Raw genomic sequence first — 23,459 nt, forward strand, 5'->3', positions numbered from 1 at the left:
ATGTGCCATACTTAGTCCGTCCAACTTGTCTACACACGAGCGGACTGTCCGCTGAAACCAAGTTTGGACGGACAAAACCAAGTTTGGACGGACAAAATTACGGAAGTCCGTCAGATTGTCCCCTGAAAAAAGTCCGCTGAAGCCCACACACGACTAAGTTGGGCAGACAATCCGCCCGTGTGTACGCGGCCTTACGCTGAAATTTTTTTTCTGGACTCATAGCAACAAATAAGACTGAATGCAAAAAATCTATAATAAAACTAAACCCAGACTTAGTTTTGAATACCAGAATATTCATTAAGCACAGGATAAGTTTTGTCATCTTAAACTGAGCATAAGATAAGGTTATACATATTAGAATTAAAAATTACTAAAATTTTATAGCTCTTATTCTTTACCTATCAAAGGTTGAAAGTGGAAAAATTGAAAATGAACAATTTGAATAATATAGTCACAAAAACATTATATAATATCAAAGCATATTAAAGAAAAACTAGTCAGTGTTACATATCAAAATGTAAGTCTTACCATAGAGTCCAATCATGTCCACAGTATGGCTGCACATTTCCCAAGTAAAAACCCAGAGACTGAGTAACATCCACTAAGTTAGTGAAGTCCAAGCTAATACTGTTAAAGAGTACAGATGTCATAATGATCTCATCAATGGCCCACACATCTTCCCCTTGTCCAGAATGGTATGGCTGCCACCATCGAAACTGAATTCCAAATTGTTTGGCTTCTTCAGGCAGTTCCACAGATATTATCCTAAAAAAAAAAAATAAATCACACTTCATCTATAACAGCTTGAGCAATAATGAAAAAATATACATTACAATAAACAGTATATGCTAGAAGGTTTATGTGTTTCAAATGATTTGTGTTCTACTGCATATGTTATTGCCTTACTTTTATTTATATACATTCTCTTATTTAATCTTTAAAGCGGAAGGTCATCGAAAAAAAGAAGTTCCGCTTGCCCCCCCCCCCCTCTTTAACATTTGGCACGTATCAGAACCAGGTATTCACTCCCACTTCTGCCCAGATTACAACAGTGATCCGAGCGGAAGTTCACAACCCCAGCCCTCTCCCCCTCTGATAGTTGCCAGACATCATGTCATCATGCAGCCATGTTCCTCTTATCTCCTCTGCAAGTTTCTTTGTAGAGACAAGAAACATTAAGCCCAGGTGGCCATGTGTTGCCAGCTATTCAGGGTGGTGAGTGGAATAGTTACTGCCGTCATCATTCACAAAAACACAGGCCAATAGTAAATACTCTACTGTCTCTACCCTGCTGGTGGTGGGTGGGGGTCCGGGTTCAGTCTTTCTCCTCACCTGGCAGAGAAGATGAGAGAGGGCACAGGGCTGCAAGGCAGAGCTGCAGATATTCTGTCTGACAGCTTTCAGATATGGAGGCAGGGGTTGTGTGGGCCTTGTGTGACCTGCCTGTCATGCCTGCTCTCTTCCTGTGCTGTCAGTCCGAATTTTTCCTCCTTCTTCCAGCACTGTCAGACAGAAGTGGGAGGAAGAAGGTGAACTTTTTGACCACATTGCTTAGAAACCCCTACACAGAGTTGAATAGAATCAAGTGTGATGTGACCTTTTAAAAAAAAAAATTTTTTATGTGTTTGGTTAAATATTTCAGGGTTTATATTCTTTTCAAGGTATATTTTCTATTGCTAGGGCCCTTACATGGGCCAAAGCTGCTGACATCTCTGCAGATACAGGTCAAGAAGTGGCTGACATCACTCCATTTTCAGCCTGGCAAGGTTGTGTTTGAAGATAGCTGGCTGTTCTTCTGCAGGGAAAATTCATGTCTCTTCCCTGGTACGTTTTTAACCTAGTGGTGCTACGGCTCATCACAAAATATCAGGCTTTTGGGAGATCTTTTGTCAGGCCACCAGGGTAAGTGGTCACTTTAGACCAGATGCCTCCAAATTATGGCCCTCCAGTTGTTCAGGAACTACAATTTCCATCATGCCTAGTCAAGTCTGTGAATGTCAGAGTTTTGCAATGACTCACGAGACGTGTGGTTCGTCAACAGCTGGGTGCCGTAATTTTGAGATCCCTGCTTTAGACAATCGTATCTAGCCATAGCTCACCTAGTAGAATTTAAGCTGCAACATCAGCTGCCTGTTAACTATTTTTGATTCCCCAAGCACTGGAGATTAAAGCTGACCATACTGCAGAAATGTGCCATCAATGATAACTTCTGTGAGTATGGCACGAGGATCAGCTATTTAGGATGCTTGCAGCATTTTGACACTTTTACCAGAGGCAACTAAAATGGTGAGCCACGATTTAAACGGGGTTAGAAATACAATCTCTCTTTGGTTCAACATAAGGCATACGATCATACACTGTGTAGCGTAACAATCAAGGAACTGGAGGTACAGTGGCAGTAGAAAGGGAAGAACCTTTCACCGTTCCAGGGCAAAAAGGATAATTTGCCTGCAACCTCTATCCCTGTGAGGCAGAGTCAGCTAGAGACTGAGAAATACTTGGAAGTGGAGAGTCGGGGATGCTAGAGGGGGTGTCAGGAAATGGGTCAGACTTCCTGGGGGACATTCCACCTCTCTTAAACAACAGAGACAAGGGTCCTCTGCTGAAGGCAATTTCTCTTTCAATGTTTTTTATTGAAATCAAGTTTTGACAGACAGCAAGGGTTCACAATGCTACAAGTTTTGTGTCAACAGTAATGTTACAATAGTGGATCTCAGATTAGTATGAATGGATCGTTATATAATTGTACTAAAGTAAAGGTAATAACCCTGTCCATTCCTGTCCATAAACAGGAAACTGATGGGTCATGAGATGCCTAACACACACTATCGATATAACTGTTCATTGTACACCCAACAATAGTATTAATAACATTTATAACAAATCAAGGCTATTCTGGTATAACCCTGGAAGGCCTTGCAAAAAAAGTAATGGGGGGGGGGGGGGGGGGGGGAATGGAACGTTGAAATTCCCTGTAGAGGGACTATCATGTGATGGATGCTGCAGGCAATTTCTGATGTATGTTTTTTTTTGTTGAGATGATTGAGCAAGCACCCTAGAATTTTGGTAATCAGAGAAAAAAGCGACCACTACTGGGGTGGAACCCTACTAGATACCTGATACAAGCGTAAAATGTCTGCTCTTTTGCCAAAATCCCAGAGAGAGCTGAAAATAGAGCACTTTGAGGAAGTGTTGTATTTGCACCTCTTTGCAACATTTCCCAACATTTCCCAAACGTGGCAGGGTCCCAGGGTCCCCTCTGCTGAGCAACATGACCCTGATGCTGTAATCCAGGGGTGCCCAACCAGTAGCCCGGGGGCCACATGTGGCCCACATAGCCCTCTGATGTGGCCTGCGACCTCCTTCTGTGGGATGGCAGATTGGCAAGCCCAGATCATGGGTTGCAGACCCGCCATCCCAAAGCATCTGTGTTGTTAATGAAAAAAAAAAAAGCTACGACTAAGCGTGTGTAGTGTGAAACGCGTCAGCCGTCTTGTTCTGCTGTGACATGCATTTTGGATTTTGTGTGTTTTTTTGAATAAAAGGCCTTTTTTTGGAGTGCGGCTGTCCAGAACCATTTTTCTCATTCATTGTGTTGTTAATGAAGCCGGCAAAGCAAGCAGCTGTATACGTTTATGCTTCCTGTATAGCGCTGTCTCTTGCCACAGGTGCAGTGATACCAAATGCACTCTGCCGTGGACAGCAACAGCAGACGATACCTGAATGGAAGACTGTTATTAAAGGTCAGTTTATTACTAAACTTGCAGTATATATATGGGCATATCTGCGCGGTGGTTACTGAGCTGCTATCAAACTGATCCGCAGGTGCAGGGCACCTTCAGGTTACCTGCACTGAGGCACAGACTTCTGTTATTACCTGTGGGTTTGGTGAGCTTTCAGAAAGTTCACCACACCTGCAGGATATAATAGAAGTCTATGGAAAAGTGTAGCTAACCCGCAGGAAAGACACAGGTGCACTGCGCTGCGTTAGTGTGAAAGGCCCCTTTCACACAATCGGTCCAACTCAATCAAACCCTCCATTCACCTCTATGAAACGGCAGATATAAACAGATTTGTGTCTTTTTACACCCACCTACCTCTAATCTGATTCGCAAAAAAACAAAAAAAAACAGAAGGGGATCAATCCATCAGAGAGGATCGGATCTGAGGACCCGTAGAGTGGGCTGTGTCAGTGTCCACTTTGCACGTACCTGTCATCCGACTGCTCTGCTCATTGTGGCCCGCAATTGGTTTCCAAGTCACTTAAGTGGCCCTCGCTCTTCAAAAGGTTGGGCACCCCTGCTCTAATCAGCATTCACAGTGGATGCCTCTGCAATTTTTTAGGCCACAGTAACTATGCCCAGGTGCAGGCAGCACTCAAAGACAGTACCGAAACCATATGACTGCTCAGGTACGGGACTGATGCAGACACTATGACACATGAGAACCCTATAGAACACGAGCTATGTATGCCGAACCACTGGTAGGTGCATGCTCAGTATGCGCTGGAGCTTCTGGTTTGCCCTGCTGCCAGCATAATGTCCAAGAGAGCCTTCAGTGCTGAGGTTTTGTTATGGAGAGACAAATCTGAAGATACCTCATAAGGTTTTTGCAGTTTACCTTCAGGCTGCAAACATTTCTTATGTTTGCTGCAGGGTAAATCTTGCATGATGCCAAGCTTGCAGCCCATTCTAGTGCTCTGGCATCCTAAAGATACTGCACACTGTTTCTGAAACTTGACTTGCAACCTTTTCCAGTGCTTGGGAACAGCAAAGATACTGCACAATCATAGTGAGACTCAGTAACACTCCAGACACATTACTAGCGGTGTAGATGCTGTCAGAAGCTGTTCAACAAATTCATGAAAGCCATACGACACTTTCATTAAAAATACCAACACTGCACCAAATCCAAGTAGTTCATAGCAGTTTTATTGTCTGTTGGAATTGCTGTGACAGATTCAATAAGGAATACTGCCATAGCGAATCTAAGAAAAGTGGAGTGTATTAGGACCTCTTCCATGTTGGTGTTAAAGCTGATATCCAGGTTTATTATTATTATATAGGTTTTATATAGCGCCGACAGTTTGCGCAGTGCTTAACAAAATAGAGGCAGACATTACAGTTACATTACAATTTGGTACAAGAGGAATCAGAGGGCCCTGCTCATTAGAGCTTACAATCTAAATAGTTTATTTGGGCCAAGCTGACCCAAACAAGTACTTGCTATACAGTAGAAGATTTGACGATTTCATCTATATTGGAGTCTGTTGGAATTTAAATGTTTATATAATTACACATTAGGTGTTCACTATTTTGTTTTATATTTTTTGTTTTTTCTTCTTTTTTCGTTGTTCACTGTGATCAATTATCCTATAACCCTTATTCTTTAGGACTGGGGGTAATAGGCCTAATTTTGCACATTATAATGTTTTTTACTCCATTGAATTTTATGTGGGTTTATGATTTAGCACAGCTTACTTAATTTTTCATGTGTTTTTTTCTGTAATTATGTAATACAGTCAAGCCGCAGCTGATCAAAGTTCCATTGTGGACGATTAGTATAATATTTTTATCATAGCGCAGTTTTTTCCTTTTTTCCTTTATTTTGTAAATGAATAGAGATCCAATGTACCCCTTACTTATTCACATGGGGGGGCTGTATCTGGGGGTCCCTTTATTTTTAAAGAGCACTTCTAGATTGCAATAAACCCCATGTATGCAGATACCCACAGCTTAAAGTGCCCAGCAGGTATCAGTCACTGGGTGCTAGGATACTGGCGGGTGCTGGATCCCTAACAACCGGAATAAAGGTTTGTGGATAAAAGGTTTAACATAAGTAAATAAATGCTGATCATTATAAGCATCCCTGCCAGTGTTAAATGGTCTAGTTCATCTCTGTAATTGCAAAAGAGCTTTTCTGTTGAAAAACAACAGACTTACTGGCTGGAACAGCGACTAGAAGAAACAAAAGCTGAACAAAACGAATATAGTTGTCGGCTGTCCCTCCTGTACCCTGGAGTTGGTGCTGGGAGCCTATCATGCGTTCAGACTGGAGCACCCAGCGAATGAGTAAGTACACACATTTTTCCTCTACAGACTAGTTAGTACAGGACTTAGAATGGGAGTGGGACCAGGTTCAAGATTAGAAAGGAGACTCTAAAAGTGTGGTTATTGTATTGCTTATGCATGAATCTTTGGGCATACGTCCAGGAGGTCAAGCACAAAATACCTATGCTGGTGCTTGGAATACAGAATCCAATGGAAAATAGTGATATACATATACTGACTTTTTTGTATAACAGCATAGCTTATGTTTTTTTTTTTAACATACCTTTTAGTTTGGCACATGCACAGTCAATGCTTGGAAGGAGATTTTTTTTCCTTCATGTTTTTTTTTTAATTGCCATGTGCATTTATAAATGCGCCTTAGGGAAACAGTATGCATAACAGCAAAATTATCTGGATGTTCAATGCCATGGCGAATTAGAACGCCAAAGCACTGAACAAAGGTGTATGATCAACTAGACAAGTTAATAGATTATTTTTGAGCATGTAAGAGAATGTTTGTTCACGTTCATTCACATATGTGGGCGTACAATTTAATTGTGCAGTTTAAGGCCCCTTTCACACCTACGGACCATTAATTTCATCAGTTCAGTTACGTCTTTTCAAAGAAAAACAGATGAAGTTTTCATCAGGTTTTCAGATTTCCATCAGGCAAATCCACTTTGCACAACAAGTGCACTGCAAGTGCACATGAAAGCACACTGAAAGTGCACTTGGAAGTAAAGTCGCTGTAGATCTGAGGGGGACATGCAAGGGAGCATTTTAGCTTGCACATGATTGGATGATAAAATCAGCAAAGCTTCACCTCATTTCATAGCTTCTCCTCAGATCTACAGCGGCTGCACTTCCAAGTGCACTTTCAGTGCACTTGTAGTGCAAAGTGGATTTGCCTTTACTAAATCAACCCCATAGTGTTTTTGTCAGTTTACATCTGTTTTTCACCCGATCCATTTTTACAAAAAAGAATAATAGAGCTTTGATCCGTTTAAAAAAATGTTTATGGATGCGGATGTAAACTGATGTAAATGGATGATCATCCATTTACATCCGTTTTTCCATAGAGATGGACAAATGGACAAAATGGACAAATGGACAGCATGTGTGAAAGGGGTCTTACCCTGATTCTGCAGTTTAGCCCCACTCATGTTTATTTAATTTAGTACATTGGCCTTGATATGTCTTAATCCAGTTGTTAAAAATGAATAATGAAAAAGAAAACATATAAACAAAGCATTTAAGAGGGTTGTGCCATCTTGAACAGTTGCCAAATGAATTTTCACTAAACTAAGTGAATACAATAAAGTTATGCTGACTTCAGTGCCCAACATACAAAAATAATTCTCACAATACATTTGTATTACAAATGCCTTTGTTCCTGCGCATTAATTACACAAGATGCTCATAAAAATGCAATTCACTAAAAATGAAAACGTGATTTTTCTTGCATGTACATATGGGAAAAAATGGATACACTTTTTTTTGTAAAAATAAATACGTACATACGTTTCTGTGTATTAATGCATACTTTCTACACTTTATGTGTTCTTTTTGAAAGGCACTTTCCTGTATACTTCAAATATAATTGTGCCAAAAGCTGATTATAGGCTCCTGAAGTGTATAAACATTTGCTTTCGTTGTATGGAAATCACACCCTGACCTATTCCTAAGGGTGCAGTCCTGCGTGCAAAGTCATTTGATTTGCTGTGGCAGCTATGACAACAAATGGACACTTGACAAACGGCAAAGAAAATTAAGAATAATATCTAATCTCCTGCAGCAATTACTGCATATGGTAGTAGAGCAAATACACCACAGTACTGTAGCAATGTCATTTTCCTGAAGAGTCAGTAAATTATTCAGTGGTTTGTATTCGCCCCAACCTGGTTGCAGGTGACAACATTTGTTATATTATGACGTGCAATTAAGACCTTTGCATCAATACAATTCTTGTATGACATTTAGTTACCAAAATAAGATTAAGCTATGATAAATCATATAATAGACCATTTTCGATCTGTTGTAACAGTAAAACAGTGAACTGTATGCCACTGGTTTCCTACATTTTCTTGCTTTTAATCATCAACAATGCATTCCTTAGCAAGTTTTGGTTGAGTTCTGTAATTCCACACTACCAGAGTGCAAAACACATGTAATTATTTTACAACTGTCACAGTTGTAGTTGTCAGAAGTAAAAAAAACATGTGCCTGAACTTGTAATACTTTCCACTGTCACCAGGGAAAGAGCAAAATATATAGTTGAAATTAATATATGTAAAACTTATTTGCAAAATGATTTGTAATAAATGCATAATTAAAAAACAAAAAATGTATTACCCTGACGGAATCTGTGCCATGTTGGTGCAGGGTTCTTTATTTTGAGGATTGTGAAGCAGTCATTTTAGGTTTAGGAAGGGCCCTCCTTTCTATGTTAAGTTTGCATGGCAGGTTTGACATTCAAGGCAGTAAAATAGGCTATTTTCCATTTTTCATCAGGTTACTGTGGTGTGTTTCTAATTTTAATATTTTCTTTGACTGTTTGCATAGCCACGAGTTGTCATAGCCAGTGTTGGTGTCCTGCTTTTAGTGCATGGACATTTTATTTACAGTATGTACATGTATGTGTATATATATATATATATATATATATATATATATATATATATATATATATATATATATACATACACACTGTATATATATATACACTACCGTTAAAAAGTTTGGGGTCACCCAAACAATTTTGTGTTTTCCATGAAAAGTCACACTTATTCACCACCATACGTTGTGAAATGAATAGAAAATAGAGTCAAGACATTGACAAGGTTAGAAATAATGATTTGTATTTGAAATAACATTGTTTTTACATCAAACTTTGCTTTCGTCAAAGAATCCTCCTTTTGCAGCAATTACAGCATTGCACACCTTTGGCATTCTAGCTGTTAATTTATTGAGGTAAGCTGGAGAAATTGCACCCCACGCTTCTAGAAGCAGCTCCCACAAGTTGGATTGGTTGGATGGGCACTTCTGGCGTACCATACGGTCAAGCTGCTCCCACAACAGCTCAATGGGGTTCAGATCTGGTGACTGTGCTGGCCACTCCCTTACCGATAGAATACCAGCTGCCTGCTTCTGCTGTAAATAGTTCTTGCACAATTTGGAGGTGTGTTTAGGGTCATTGTCCTGTTGTAGGATGAAATTGGCTCCAATCAAGCGCTGTCCACTGGGTATGGCATGGCCTTGCAAAATGGAGTGATAGCCTTCCTTATTCATTTATTTAATGAAGATGCCAGTTGGGGACCTGTGAGGCGTCTGTTTCTCAAACTAGAGACTCTAATGTGCTTATCTTCTTGCTTAGTTGTGCAACGCGGCCTCCCACTTCTTTTTCTACTCTGGTTAGAGCCTGTTTGTGCTGTCCTCTGAAGGGAGTAGTACACACCGTTGTAGGAAATCTTCAATTTCTTTGCAATTTCTCGCATGGAATAGCCTTCATTTCTAAGAACAAGAATAGACTGTCGAGTTTCAGATGAAAGTTCTCTTTTTCTGGCCATTTTGAGCGTTTAATTGACCCCACAAATGTGATGCTCCAGAAACTCAATCTGCTCACAGGAAGGTCAGTTTTGTAGCTTCTGGAAGGAGCTAGACTGTTTTTAGATGTGTGAACATGATTGCACAAGGGTTTGCTAATCATCAATTAGCCTTCTGAGCCAATGAGCAAACACATTGTAACATTAGAACACTGGAGTGATAGTTGCTGGAAATGGGCCTCTATACACCTATGTAGATATTGCAACAAAAACTAGACATTTGCAGTTAGAATAGTCATTTACCACATTAGCAATGTATAGAGTATATTTGTTTAAAGTTAGGACTAGTTTAAAGTTAGCTTCATTGAAAAGTACAGTGCTTTTCCTTCAATGTGACCCCAAACTTTTGAACGGTAGTGTATATATATATATATATATATATATATATATATATATATATATATATATATATATATATATATATATATATATATGTGGTCTGGAGACATGCTTGGCTAGTCCATCACCTTGAGTACACCCATCACATTTTTGAAAATATTTTATTATATTTTTTCATATGTTAACACTTAAGAAATTACACTTTGTTACAATGTAAAATAGTGAGTGTAAAGCTTGTATAACAGTGTACATTTGCTGTCCCCTCAAAATAACTCAACACACAGCCATTAATATCTAAACCGCTGGCAACAAAAGTGAGTATATTCTAAGTGAAAATGTCCAAAATGGGTCCACCATCCCCGATTTCATGTGACTCCTTCGTGTTACAAGGTCTCAGGTGTGAATGGGGAGCAGGTGTGTTGAATTTGGTGTTATCGCTCTCACTCTCTCATACTGGTCACTGTAAGTTCAACATGGCACCTCATTGCAAGGAACTCTCTGAGGATCTGAACAAATGAATTGTTGCTCTACATAAAGGTGGCCTAGGCTATAAGAAGATTGCCAAGACCCTGAAACTGAGCTGCAGCATGTGGCCAAGACCATACAGCAGTTTAACAGGACAGGTTCCACTCAGAACAGGCCTCAACATAGTCGATCAAATAAGTTGAGTGCACATGCTCAGTATGATATCCAGAGGTTGTCTTTGGGAAATAGGCATATGAGTGCTGCCAGCATTGCTGCAGAGGCTGAGGGGGTGGGGGGTACTCATGTCAGTGCTCAGATCATACGCCACACATTGCATCAAATTGGTTTGGAAGGCCGTCGTCCTAGAAGGAAGCTCTTCTAAAGATAATGCACAAAAAAAAACACAAACAGTTTGCTGAAGACAAGCAGACTAAGGACATGGATTACTGGAATCATGTCCTGTGGACTGATGAGATCAAGATAAACTTACTTGGTTCAGATGGTGTCAAGTGTGTGTGGTGGCAATCTGGTGAAGAGTACAAAGAAGAGTCTGTCTTGCCTACAGTCAAGCATGGTGGTGGGAGTGTCAGGGTCTGGGGCTGCATGAGTGTTTCAGCACTGGGGAGCTACAGTTCATTGAGGGAAACCATGAATGCCAACATGTACTATGACATACTGAAGCAGAGCATGATCCCCTTCCTTTGGAGAGTGAGCCGCAGGGCAGTATTCCAGCATAACGACCCCAAACACACCTCCAAGACAACCACTGCCTTGCTAAAGATGCTGAGAGTAAAGGTGATGGACTAGCCAAGCATGTCTCCAGACCATATATGTATATATATATATATATATATATATATATATATATATATATTCACATACATACATACATACACACACACACACACACACTGCTCAAAAAAAAAAAAATGAAAGGAACACCTTTTAATCAGAGCATGGCATCAAGTCAATTAAACTCCTGGGATATTGATCTGGTCAGTTAAGTAGCAGAAAGGGTTGTTAATCAGTTTCTTTGGTGTTAATGAAATTAACAATAGATGGCAACAATGAGACAACCTCCGAAACAGAAATGGTTTTACAGGTGGAGACCACTGACATTTTTTTTCCCTACTCATCTTTTCTGACTGTTTTTCACTAATTTTGCATTTGGCTAGGGTCAGTGTCAATACTGGTAGCATGAGGCCCTATAGAGGTTGCACAGGCTGGCCAACTCCTCCAGGATGGCACATCAATACGTGCCATTGCCAGATGGTTTGCTGTGTCTCCCATCACAGTCTCAAGTGCATGGAGGAGATTCCAGGAGACATACAGTTACTCTAGGAGAGCTAGACATGACCGTAGAAGGTCCGTAACCCATCAGCAGGACCGGTATCTGCTCATTTGTGCAAGGAAGAACAGGATGAGCACTGCCGGAGCCCTACAAAATTACTTCTAGTGGCCACTGATGTGAATGTCTCTGACCAAACGATCAGAAACAGACTTCATGAGGGTGGCCTGAGTGCCCGACATCCTCTAGTGGACCCTGTGCTTACTGACCGGCACCATGGAGTTTGATTTGCATTTCCCATTGAACACCAGAATTGCCAAGTCCACCACTGGCACCCTGCGCTTGTCACAGATATGCGCAGGCTCACCATGTGCACGTGACAGATGTCTGAAAGGGTCTGAAGAAGCCGTGGAGAACTTTATGCTGCCTGTAACAACGTTCAGCATGACCGGTTTGGTGGTGGGTCGGTGATGGCCTAAGGAGGCATATCCATAGAGGGATGCACAGACCTCTACAGGCTAGAAAATGGCACCCTGACTGCCATTAGGTATCAGGATGAAATCCTTGGGCCCATTGTCATACCCTACACAGGTGCAGTGGGTCCTGGTTCCTCCTGGCCTCATGTGGTGAGAGTATTCAGTCAGTTCCAGGAGGATGAAGGAATTTATACCACTGAATTGCCCCCACGCTTTCCTGACCTAAATCTGAACACCTCTGGGATATTATGATTTGGTGTATTCGGTGCCGCCAGGTTGCACCTCAGTCTGTTCAGGAGCTCAATGATGCCCTGGTCTAGATCTGGGAGGAAATATCCCAGGACACTATCCGTTCTCTCATTAGTAGCATGCCCCGATGTTGTCAGGCATGCATACAAGCACGTGGGGGCCAAACAAAACTACTGAGTACCATTTTGAGTTGCTGCAATGAAATTTCAGCAAAATGGACTAGCCTGCTGCACCATTTTTTCACTTTGATTTTCAGGGTGTCTTTGAATTTAGCCCTCTATAGGTTGAAAATGTTAATTTCCATCAAACAATGTGGCATCCTTTTGTTCCTAACTCATTACCCAGTCCATATCAGTAGTATAGATATCCAGCATGATATTTTCCCCCATTTAGATCTGATGTGTTTTCAAAGTGTTTATTTATATATACAGTTATACTCATACGTTTACATACCCTGGCAGAATTTCTTGGCCATTTTCCATAAAATATGAACGACAACACAAAAACATTTCTTTCACTCATGGTTAGTGTTTGACTAAAGCCATTTATTATCAATCAACTGTGTTTATTCTTTTTAAATCATAATGACAACAGAAACTACCCAAATGACCCTGATCAAAAGTTTACATACCCTGGTGATTTTGGCCTAACATGCACACAAGTTGACACAAAGGGGTTTGAATGGCTATTAAAGGTAACCATCCTCACCTGTGATCTGTTTGCTTGTGATTAGTGTGTGTGTATAAAAGGTCAATGAGTTTCTGAACTCCTGACAGACCGTGGCATCTTTCATCCAGTGCTGCACTGATGTGTCTGGATTCTGAGTCATGAGGAAAGCAAAAGAATTGTCAAAGGATCTGCAGGAAAATGTAGTTGAACTGTACAAAACAGGAAAGGGATATAAAAAGATATCCAAGGAACTGAAAATGCCAATCAACAGTGTTCAAATTCTACTCAAGTAGTGGAAAATGAGGGGTTCTGTTGAAACCAGACTACGGTCAGGTCGACCAACTGAAATTTCAGAAACAACTGCCAGGAAAATTGTTCGGGATGCAAAGAAAAACCCACAACTTCAGGTGAAATACAGAACTCTCTGAAAAATGTGGTGTGGCTGTTTCAAGATGCACAATAAGGAGGCACTTGAAGAAAGATGTGCTGCATGGTTGAGTCGCCAGAAGAAAGCCATTACTACGCAAATGCCACAAAGTATGCCGCTTACAATATGCCAAACAGCACAGAGACAAGCCTCAAACTTTCTGCCACAAAGTAATTTGGAGACCAAAATTTAGCTTTTTGGCCACAACCATAAACGCTACATTTGGAGAGGAGTCAACAACGCCTATGATGAAAAGTACACCATTGTTACTGGGAAAATGGAGGTGGATGGATTACTGATGTTTTGGGGATGTGTGATCTACAAAGACACAGGAAATTTGGTCAAAATTGTTGGCAAGATGAATTCAGTATGTTATCAAAAAATACTGTAGGAACATTTGCATTCATCAGCCAGGAAGCTGCGCATAGGACATACTTGGACATTCCTACATGACAATGATCCAAAACACAAGGCCAAGTCGACCTGTCATTGGCTACAGTAGAATAAAGTGAAGATTCTGTAGTGGCCATCTCAGTCTCCTGACCTCAATATCATTGAGCCACTCTGGGGAGATCTCAAACATGCAGATGAACTGCATGACAGCCCACGAATTTTCAGGAACTAGAGGCTTTTTGCCATGAGGAATGGGCGGCTTTACTCTCTGAGAAGATAAAGAGCCTCATCCACAAATACCACAAAAGACTTCAAGCGGTTATTGATGTTAAACGGGGGAATACACGATATTAAGGAAATGGGGTATGTAAACTTTTGAACAGGGTCATTTGGGTAGTTTCTGTTGTCATTATAAGTTAAAACTAGGAAAAACTGTTGATTGATAATAAATGGATTCAGCCAAACACTAACCATGAGTGAAAGAAAAGTTTGTTTTATCATTCATATTCTCTGAAAAATGGCCAAGAAAACATAAATTCTGCCAGGGTATGTAAATTTATGAGCACAACTGAGTATATATATATATATATATATATAGATATAGATATCTATATAGATATCTATATATGTAAAAGAAGAGTTCAAAGAATTGCTGCACATTTATTAACGTATTTTATTTAATTATTTGAATATTTACCTCTGATTCAAAAACAGGGGTGTCACTATCAGCGCAGGTACCTTCCTTTATTTTCCTTTATATTTCATATAGTTAATAGACATGGGCGCCATCAAAAAAATTGTTTTATTTCGTTACGTTACATTTTGTATTAAAAAAAAATTGTATTTCGTAATTTGTGTGATTCGTACAAAATACAAATTTTCGTTAGATTCGTAAACTTTTCACAAAAATAACGAATGTTCGTTATGATGAATTTATCACTATGAGGGGTTCCCACCATCCATGTGCTGTGCTGACTTCCTGGGTTTTTAACTTTTAGGTTCGTTAACTTTTAGTAACAATTATGAATTTTCGTTATGATGAATTTATCATTATGAGGAGCTCCCACCATCCCTCTGCTGTGCTGACTTCCTGGGTTTTTAACTTTTAGGTTTAACTTTTCGTAACAATTACGAATGTTCGTTATGAATTTTGATCCGAAATTCATAAACAACATTTCGTATTTCATACAGAATTTGTATGCATAAAAATTCGTATTTCGGATTTGAAACATTCGTAAATCCGAATCCAAAATCTTTTCGGAACAATTACGAATGTTTGTTATGAATTTTGATCCGAAATTCGTAAACAACATTTCGTATTTCGTACAGAATTTGTATGCATAAAAATTCATATTTCGGATTTGAAAAATTCGTAAATCCGAAAATTCGTATTTCAGATTTGTACGAATTTCCAGAAATTCGTACGAATTTTTGATTTATACAAAACTAATCGCACATGTCTAATAGTTAACTGAATAAAGCTGCAGTCAGTAAAATCAATTCTTAAAGTACTCTTCTTAAAGTGCATAATACATACAGTAGTGTGAACATAAGATGATTATATGTGTTCCAGTCTCTCCTCACTTAATGACCAGGTTCTGTTCCAGCGACCAGGTTGTTAAACGAATTGGTCACGAGGAGCCACAAGTAATCAATATTTTAAGCATTCTTAACTATTGTACTATATTCTGAAACAAAGGTCTAAACACAAAACTCCAACTCAATAATGTTTTAATTTCCATAAGTACAGAACACAAAACTATAAGCAAACATTTCTGTACTGTACTGTACAATACAATGAAGTACAGTGCATCGCTCGGGTCGGGAGAGCTGGTTGTAAGTCCGAATGGTCATTAAACAGGAAAGTCGTTAAATAAGGAGTATCTGCATATATTTCTAGGTCTCCTACTTTAGCAGTGTTAAACTGAAAATGCAGTTGATATTTCTCTGATTAAAACAAACAGTCATTCTATGATACAATAGAAGTCAATAATTTAATGCTGCATCCACTTAATTTCCATTTAAGTATTAAGAGAACACAACACTCAAATGAAAGAGAAATACGATTTTATTTTTGATATAATATCCCAAATAACTGTGTGGCTATGAGCTTATAGTATTAAATGTCAGACTTCCAGTCTAGGAATTTCATCATATTGATAGCAGATTTATGAATAAGGCCACAGTACTTTGTAATACCAAACACAGCCTACAACACAGACGTGTGTGATCTGAATGATGCATAATGCATGTCTCGCTCCTTTTCATTATGTGAAATATATGGATGTTGAGTTGAGAGCAGCGCATAATGAATCTTCTTAGTGTTCTACATTACGGGACATAAATCCCAAGCAGGCTCATCTGTACTTTAAAATTATTTTGAAAGACTTATTTGACACTTTGTGGATAGTTTTTAGATTATGGTGTAGAAACATCTACCAGTTCATATACCAGACACATATTGAGTTTACAGGCAAACCAATTTTACTTGTATGGATCAATGTACAGGTCATCTAAACACATCACAGCTATTTGAATTTTTCCTTCCAAAGAGAATTTAGTGCAGGAAGTCCTGGGTAAGGATGTTTTTAAAAGGATCAATGTTCAAAAAACCAATATTTTAATGTTTAATAGAATCTGAAGAGTTAATTTCCTTAAAAAGAGAAGTATGGACTTTTTTTTTTTTGCAGATTCATACTTACCTAGGTGAATGCAGCACTATTCCGATGCTGCATCTGTCCCCCACTGCCTCTAACACTGAGAACTGAGCGATCAAACACCAACAACTGCTCAGTTCTCAAAGCTCCTTTTTTTCACCAATTTCACAATTATTGCAATTTTATAAGTAACAAAAGGTTGTTTTGCTTGTTTTTTTTCTTTTCCTTAACCACTTAAGGACCGCCTCATGTAAATATACGTCCTCTTTTTGAAGAGGGGTTTTATGGTAATGGCAGCAGCTGCTGCCACAACTGAGGTATCCCTCTTTACAGGAGGCGGTCCTGTGTACGATAACAGTGGTCTCAGCAGCGGGTTCGCTGCAAGATCACCGTTATCGGCAGCGGGAGAGGTGCCCCCCCCTCCCGCCGCCCTCTCGCGCCTTCCGCCGCTTACCGGAGCCGTCGGTAGGGGCGGAGGCGATCGGGTCCTGTCGATGGCCGGGTATGGAGACGAGTGAGGCTAAGATGGCCCCCACTCGTCTCTATACCATAGGAGGGCGGAAGCGACGTCAAAACGTCACTTCCGCCCATACCTCTTAAAAGGTATATTTTTTTCAATGTCATTTTTTAAAATGACTTTTTTTTTTTATTGCATTTAAGTCCAAATATGAGATCTGAGGACTTTTTGACCCCAGATCTCATATTTAAGAGGACCTGTCATGCTTTTTTCTATTACAAGGGATATTTACATTCCTTGTAATAGGAATATAAGTGATCCATTGATTTTTTTTCTAAAAAGTGTAAAAATAAATAAAATCAAGTAAAATAAATAATAATAAAAAAAAAATGTAACCCCCCCCGTCCCGACGAGCTCACGAACAGAAGCGAAGGCATACGTGAGTAGCGCCCGCATATGAAAACGGCGGGCCACACATGTGAGGTATCGCCCTAGACCTCCTCTGTAACGCAAAACATGCAACCTGGAGAATTTTTTAAATGTCGCTTATGGAGATTTTTGAGGGTAAAAGTTTGACGCCATTCCACGAGCGGGCGCAATTTTGAAGCATGACATGTTGGGTATCAATTTACTCGGCGTAACATTATCTTTCACAATATAAAAAAAAGGGCTAATTTTACTGTTGTCTTATTTTTTTATTCAAAAAAGTGAATTTTTTCCAAAAAAAGTGCGCTTGTAAGATTGCTGCGCAAATACGGTGTGAAAAAAGGTATTGCAATGACCGCCATTTTATCCTCTAGGGTGTTAGAAAAAAAACAAAATATAATGTTTGAGGGTTCCAAGTAATTTTCTAGCAAAAAAAAAAAACTGTTTTAAACATGTAAACGCCAAATCTGAAAAAGAGGCCTGGTCCTTAAGTGGTTAAAGATACAACATGCTTACACATTACACTTTTATCATATGCCGTTACTGTATGTATTTCTAGAATTAACATGCTGTTTATATTGCTTACCAGCCATAAGTCCTAAAAATACTGAAAAGTATATCCTGAAGAAGCCCTCATTCTGGGCAAAATGCATCAATTCATTAAATTCTTGTCATTTACTCAAGCACAGGCGGTTCCATAAGATGTATATGTTTAGAATACATTATCTTTTATGGAGATTATACTCCTCCTGTTTTTAAACTTTTTTGTATAAATACAATATTTTGTGATTTCAAATGTTGTCACACTAATTATCTTAGGCCCTTAAAAATCCCCCTCTCCCATTGTCTCCCTATTTGGAGAGGCATTGGAAATACCTTTCTTCAAAATTTTGATTCTTTGAATTAACTTGTCTTTATTAAAGTGGTTCTAAAGCCAAAAGTGTTTTACCTTGCATTAAGGTAAAAAAAAGTTTTACAGCTTGCTGTCCTACCCCACCTTCCTAAATCCTCAATCGATCTAGTGCGGTGCATGGCTGTATATCTTCTCTCCTCTTTTCCTCTTTACACAGGGACTCGGGCAGCAGCTGTCAATCAAATGTTGTGAGGAGGAAGTTGGACCACGATGCACTGTGTGTGTCCATGGAGCACAGCCTTCAAGTTAACCAGCATGTGATTGGTTGCGAAAACGCCGGGCAGTCCAATCATCAGCTTGTTATTAAGAAAAGTTATCCTGCAGCAGCTCCCACACTCAGGTACACCCATTGTAAGGAGAGAGAGTACTACTTATATTGCTGGGAGGGGCAGAGGACACTACTGGGGGTGGGGGCAGAGGAAACTGCTATTTGGGACAGAGGACACTACTGGTTGGGTGATGTGAAGGGGTGATGTGAAGACACTGCTTTGGAAGGTGGCAAAGGACATTGCTATGGGGGGGTGAGGGTAATACTGTGTGGGGGGGGGGGGGCAAATGGCACTCCTGTGTGGGGGAGGCAGAGGGCACCACTGTGGGTGGGTCATAATGCATTACTGTGGGGGGATGATGTAAAGGGGGGCAAAGGACAATACTGTGGGGGGGACAGAGAGGCCACTGCTATGGCGGAGCAGAGGACACTACAGTGAGGGGGAGTGATGTGAAGAGGGCAGAAGATACTGCTATAGGGGGACAGAGGGGCAGAGAACACTACAGTGAGGGGGCAATGTGAAGGGGCACAGAACACTGCTATGAGGGGAGAGGACGGTACTTTGTGGGGAGGAAGAGGGCACTACTGTGGGGGGGGGCAAAGGGCACTACTGTGGGGGGGGGGCAAAGGGCACTACTGTGGGGGGAGAAGAATACATTACTGTGGGAGGGGGGAATAATGTGAAGCAGAGGCTTGACAGTTTTTTTTTTTAAAGGGCACTACCACTGCTCAGGGGATCTTTGATTTCTTCCATGTTGTCCAGATAGATCTCAACCTCTGAAAGGCTGCCTACCCTTGCTTTAAACCATCTGATGTAAACACCATACTCATACTGCTTTCCAAAGTATAAATGGAATGGTGTTAAAAAGTATAGATAGAAAATGTGCCTTCACCAAAAATGTAATTGGATCAAAGCTGAAGAACAAACATCTTGTCTTTGGAAATGTTATCCCTTCAGATCCGTGCTATAGCTGAATGACAGCTACAGCGCGAATCTGCTTTGCCGGGAGGCCGTCAATAGACTTCCTCCCCTGGACACGCTCGCCACGCCCCCCTGATTGGAGTAAGGGATCGCGACTTACCACCTGATCAGCTGTCAGTCAATGACAGCAGATCATGTGATGTAAACTGAAGATCGGTAATTGTTTTTTTTCTTCTCGCGCTGACAGCATGAGGGGGAAAAAAAAGGCGATCACCGGCTTCTGTTGAAGAGACATTGGTCCCGAAGAGGAAGAAGCGAGTCCTTATATGTGCCCACCAGTACCGCCTGCCAGTGCCACGAATCAGTGCCCACAGTGCCATGAATCAGCGCCCACCAGTACAGAAGTGCCAGCAATAAGTGCCACCTATCAATGCCCGCAAGTGCCACCTATCAATGCCCATCAGTGGTGCCAATTAGTGCTTCATCAGTGCCACTTAGCAGTGCTGCCTATCAGTGTCAGCTACCAGTGCAGATCACTGCCCCCTATCAGTGCCCATCCCTGCCACCCATCAGTGCCCATCAGTGCCATCTCTCAGTACCCAACAATGCCACCTATCAGTGCCACCTCATCAGTGCCCACCAGTGCTGCCTTATCAGTTCCCATCAGTGTTGCCTCATCAGTGCCCATCAATGCAGCCTATCGATGCCCATCAGTGCAGCCTATCAGTGCCCATCAGTGTAGCCTCATCAGCGTACATCAGGGATCTGCAATTAGGGGACCTCCAGCTGTTGCAAAACTACAAGTCCCATCATGCCTTGGCCTCTGGGTGTCATGCTTGTGGCTGTCAGAGTCTTGTTATGCCTTATGGGATTTGTAGTTCTGCAACAGCTGGAGGTCCACTAATTGCAGATCCCTGGCGTACATCAATGAAGGAGAAAAATTACCTGTTTGCAAAATGTATTAAAAAAATATAAAACTGTTTTGTATTTTGTTTTTAAATTTTGTCTTTTTAAAAAAATGTTAACAAAAAATAAAAAAACCCAGAGGTGATCAAATACCACCAAAAGAATTTAATTTGGGTACAGTGTTGTATGACCGCGCAAATTGTCATTCAAAGAGTGACAGCACTAAAAGCTGAAAATTGGTCTGGGCAGGAGGGGGGTTTAGGTGCCCAGTAAGCAAGTGGTTAAAAATGCAGGGCAAGTTGTTAAAGTTAATGGGGGGGGATTTACTAAAGGGAAATAGACTGTGCACTTTGCAAATGCATTTTCACTCATTTGCACCTCAGAGCTTAGTGAATGTGGTAAAGCTTCACTTTTTAAAGTGTACCCAATCAGGTGCAAGAAAACACAATACAAAAAAACCCCTGCATTTTGGCTTACACATAATTGGATGACGGATATCAGCAGAGCTTTACCACATTCACCAAGCTCTGAGGAAAAGGAGTACAACTGCATTTGCAAAGTGTACAGTCGAATTTACCTTTAATAAATCCACCACAATGTTTTTTTTGGGGGTACATAAATCTGCAGGGATCAAGTATACTCTGCAATTTGAGAAAAAGATCAAAACAAAAGTCTAGGCATTAATAATTGATGTGGCTGCCTCAATATTGGCCTAATTTTGTCAATATACAAGTGCAGATGCTTTGTTTTTTATATTATACATTTAATAATCTATAACCAGAAAAAAACTACTGTGTACTGTGCTGGGCTACCCTTACTCCCGTACCAGCTGTTGTGTCAGTGACTGTTTTGTGTTTTGAAGTTAAAGTCAACAATTCAGATAGGAGTGTGTTGTACAACTGCCCAAGATTTGTGTTTTTTTATAGCTTTCTATATATGCTAAATTGAAAGTGTCAATAAACGCACGTTAATAAAAACTGTCAGTGCACGCTGTAATACATGCTGTTTATACTCAGTCGCTATGGGATTTGTTTTCTGTATTCTGCAAAAAACCTGGTCGATTCTGTTGTTCACTGTCCCTCCTTCTTTGTCTGTGTCCTTGCTGCAGCCTGAGATTGTGTAGACTTAAGCCCCGTACACACGAGAGGACTTATGTCCGACAGACTTCCGAAGGAGTTCCGTCGGAGTTCTGCTGGAATTCCGACGGAGTTCTGACAGACTTTTCGGCTGAGCGGACTTGGCCACACACGATCACACTAAACTCCGACGGATTCGAACGTGATGACGTACGACTCGGCTCGAATAAGGAAGTTCATAGCCAGTAGCCAATAGCTGCCCTAGCGTCGGTTTTAGTCCGTCGGAGTAGCATACACACGAGCGGATTTTTCGAAGGGGACCGGGTCCGGCGGAGTTCCTTCGGAAAAATTTGAAGCATGTTCCATATTCTAAAGTCCTTCGGACTTTGGCGAGTCAAAAGTCCGTTGCAGCCCACACACGATCGGATAGTCTGACGGACTCAGTCCTTCGGACTTTGGATGTTGAAAAGTCCGCTCGTGTGTACGCGGCATAACGGTTGCCACATCTACTGAGCATGTTCTACCTTTAGATCCATTATATGCTGTTCATTTCCTTCTCTTTTTTATCTGTGCAGCCCACATGACTATAGAGTCCCACGTGTGGGCATATACACTTTACCGCATAAATACAAAATGCAAGTTTTAAATGATGGTTTCATGTATTAAGGCAAAAAAACTGTCCAAACCTGCCTGCCTTAATGTGAAAAAGTAATTGCCCCCTAAACCTAATAACTGGTTGTGCCACCCTTGGCGGCAACAACTGCAATCAAGTGTTTGCGATAACTGGCAATGAGTCTTTCACATTGCTTTGGAGCAATTTTGGCCTACTCTTCTTTGCAGAATTGTTTTAATTCAGCCACATTGGAGGGTTTTCCAGCATGAGCGGCCTGTGTAAGGTCACATGATACATCATCTCAATTAGATTTAAGTCCGGGCTTTGACTGGGCCACTCCAAAACCTACATTTTGCTTTGTTTGAACCATTTGGAGGTGGACTTGCCGTTGTGTTTCGGATCATTTTCCTGCTGCATAACCCAAGTGCACTTGAGCTTGAGGCCACGAACTGATGGCGGGACATTCTCCTTTAGGATTTTCTGGTAGAGCTCAGATTTCATGGTTCCATCAATTATGGTAAGCCATCCAGGTCCTGAAGCTGCAAAACAGCCCCAGATAATCATGCTATCACCACCATGTCTGACTGTTGGTATGATGTTCTTGTTATGAAATGCTGTATTAGTTTTATGCCAGATGCAACGGGACCAGTGGCGGTGTGTCCATAAGGGCACACGGGCACCGCCCCCTCTCTCCAGCCACCCCTCTATCACCATTGCATGAATCTATCTATGGCCGCGCTGCCACCCCCTATTCAGGCGCCCGACCTGTTTTCGGGCACCTGAATTAAAGCGGCAGGGTATTTTGGGACATGGAGGAAACCGCTTGTCACTGTAACCCACTGCCCCACCAAGACAGGGTAAGTGGCAGGCAAACGGCAGGCTGGCGCAGACAGCACAGTGGCAGCATTCAAAGGGCACAGTGGGAGCATTTGATGGTGCAGTGGGAGTATTTGATGGGCAGAGTGGGAGCGTTTGATGGGCAGAGTGGGAGCGTTTGATGGGCAGAGTGGGAGCGTTTGATGGGCACAGTGGCTGTGTTTGATGGGCACAGTGGTGGCATTTGATGGCACAGTGGTTGCGTTTGATGGGCACAGTGGGACCGTTTGATGGGCACAGTGGCTGCGTTTGATGGGCACAGTGATGGCATTTTATGGGCACAGTGATGGCATTTTATGGGCACAGTGGCAGCGTTTCATGGGCACAGAGGCTGTGTTTGATGGCACAGTAGTTGCATTTGATAGGAACAGTGGTGGCAATTGATCG

The 23,459-nt window shown here is 41.1% G+C and overlaps 1 protein-coding gene across 4 annotated transcripts in view; it reads right to left on the reverse strand.

Annotated features, from left to right (window-relative positions):
• RELN (reelin) overlaps positions 1–23,459 on the reverse strand; it is a 651,259-nt gene that overhangs the window by 271,583 nt on the left and 356,217 nt on the right. For all 4 annotated transcript variants that reach the window (XM_077471873.1, XM_077471875.1, XM_077471874.1 and 1 more), the window contains exon 20: positions 529–765. In XM_077471873.1, coding sequence (XP_077327999.1) covers positions 529–765 — 237 coding nt within the window. The remainder of the gene's footprint in view (positions 1–528; positions 766–23,459) is intronic.

Source organism: Lithobates pipiens, unplaced genomic scaffold, assembly GCF_037356315.1.
Source record: "Lithobates pipiens isolate NorthernLeopardFrog02 unplaced genomic scaffold, aLitPip1_a1.2 Scaffold_8, whole genome shotgun sequence".
In the NCBI taxonomy this organism is placed as follows: domain Eukaryota; kingdom Metazoa; phylum Chordata; class Amphibia; order Anura; family Ranidae; genus Lithobates; species Lithobates pipiens.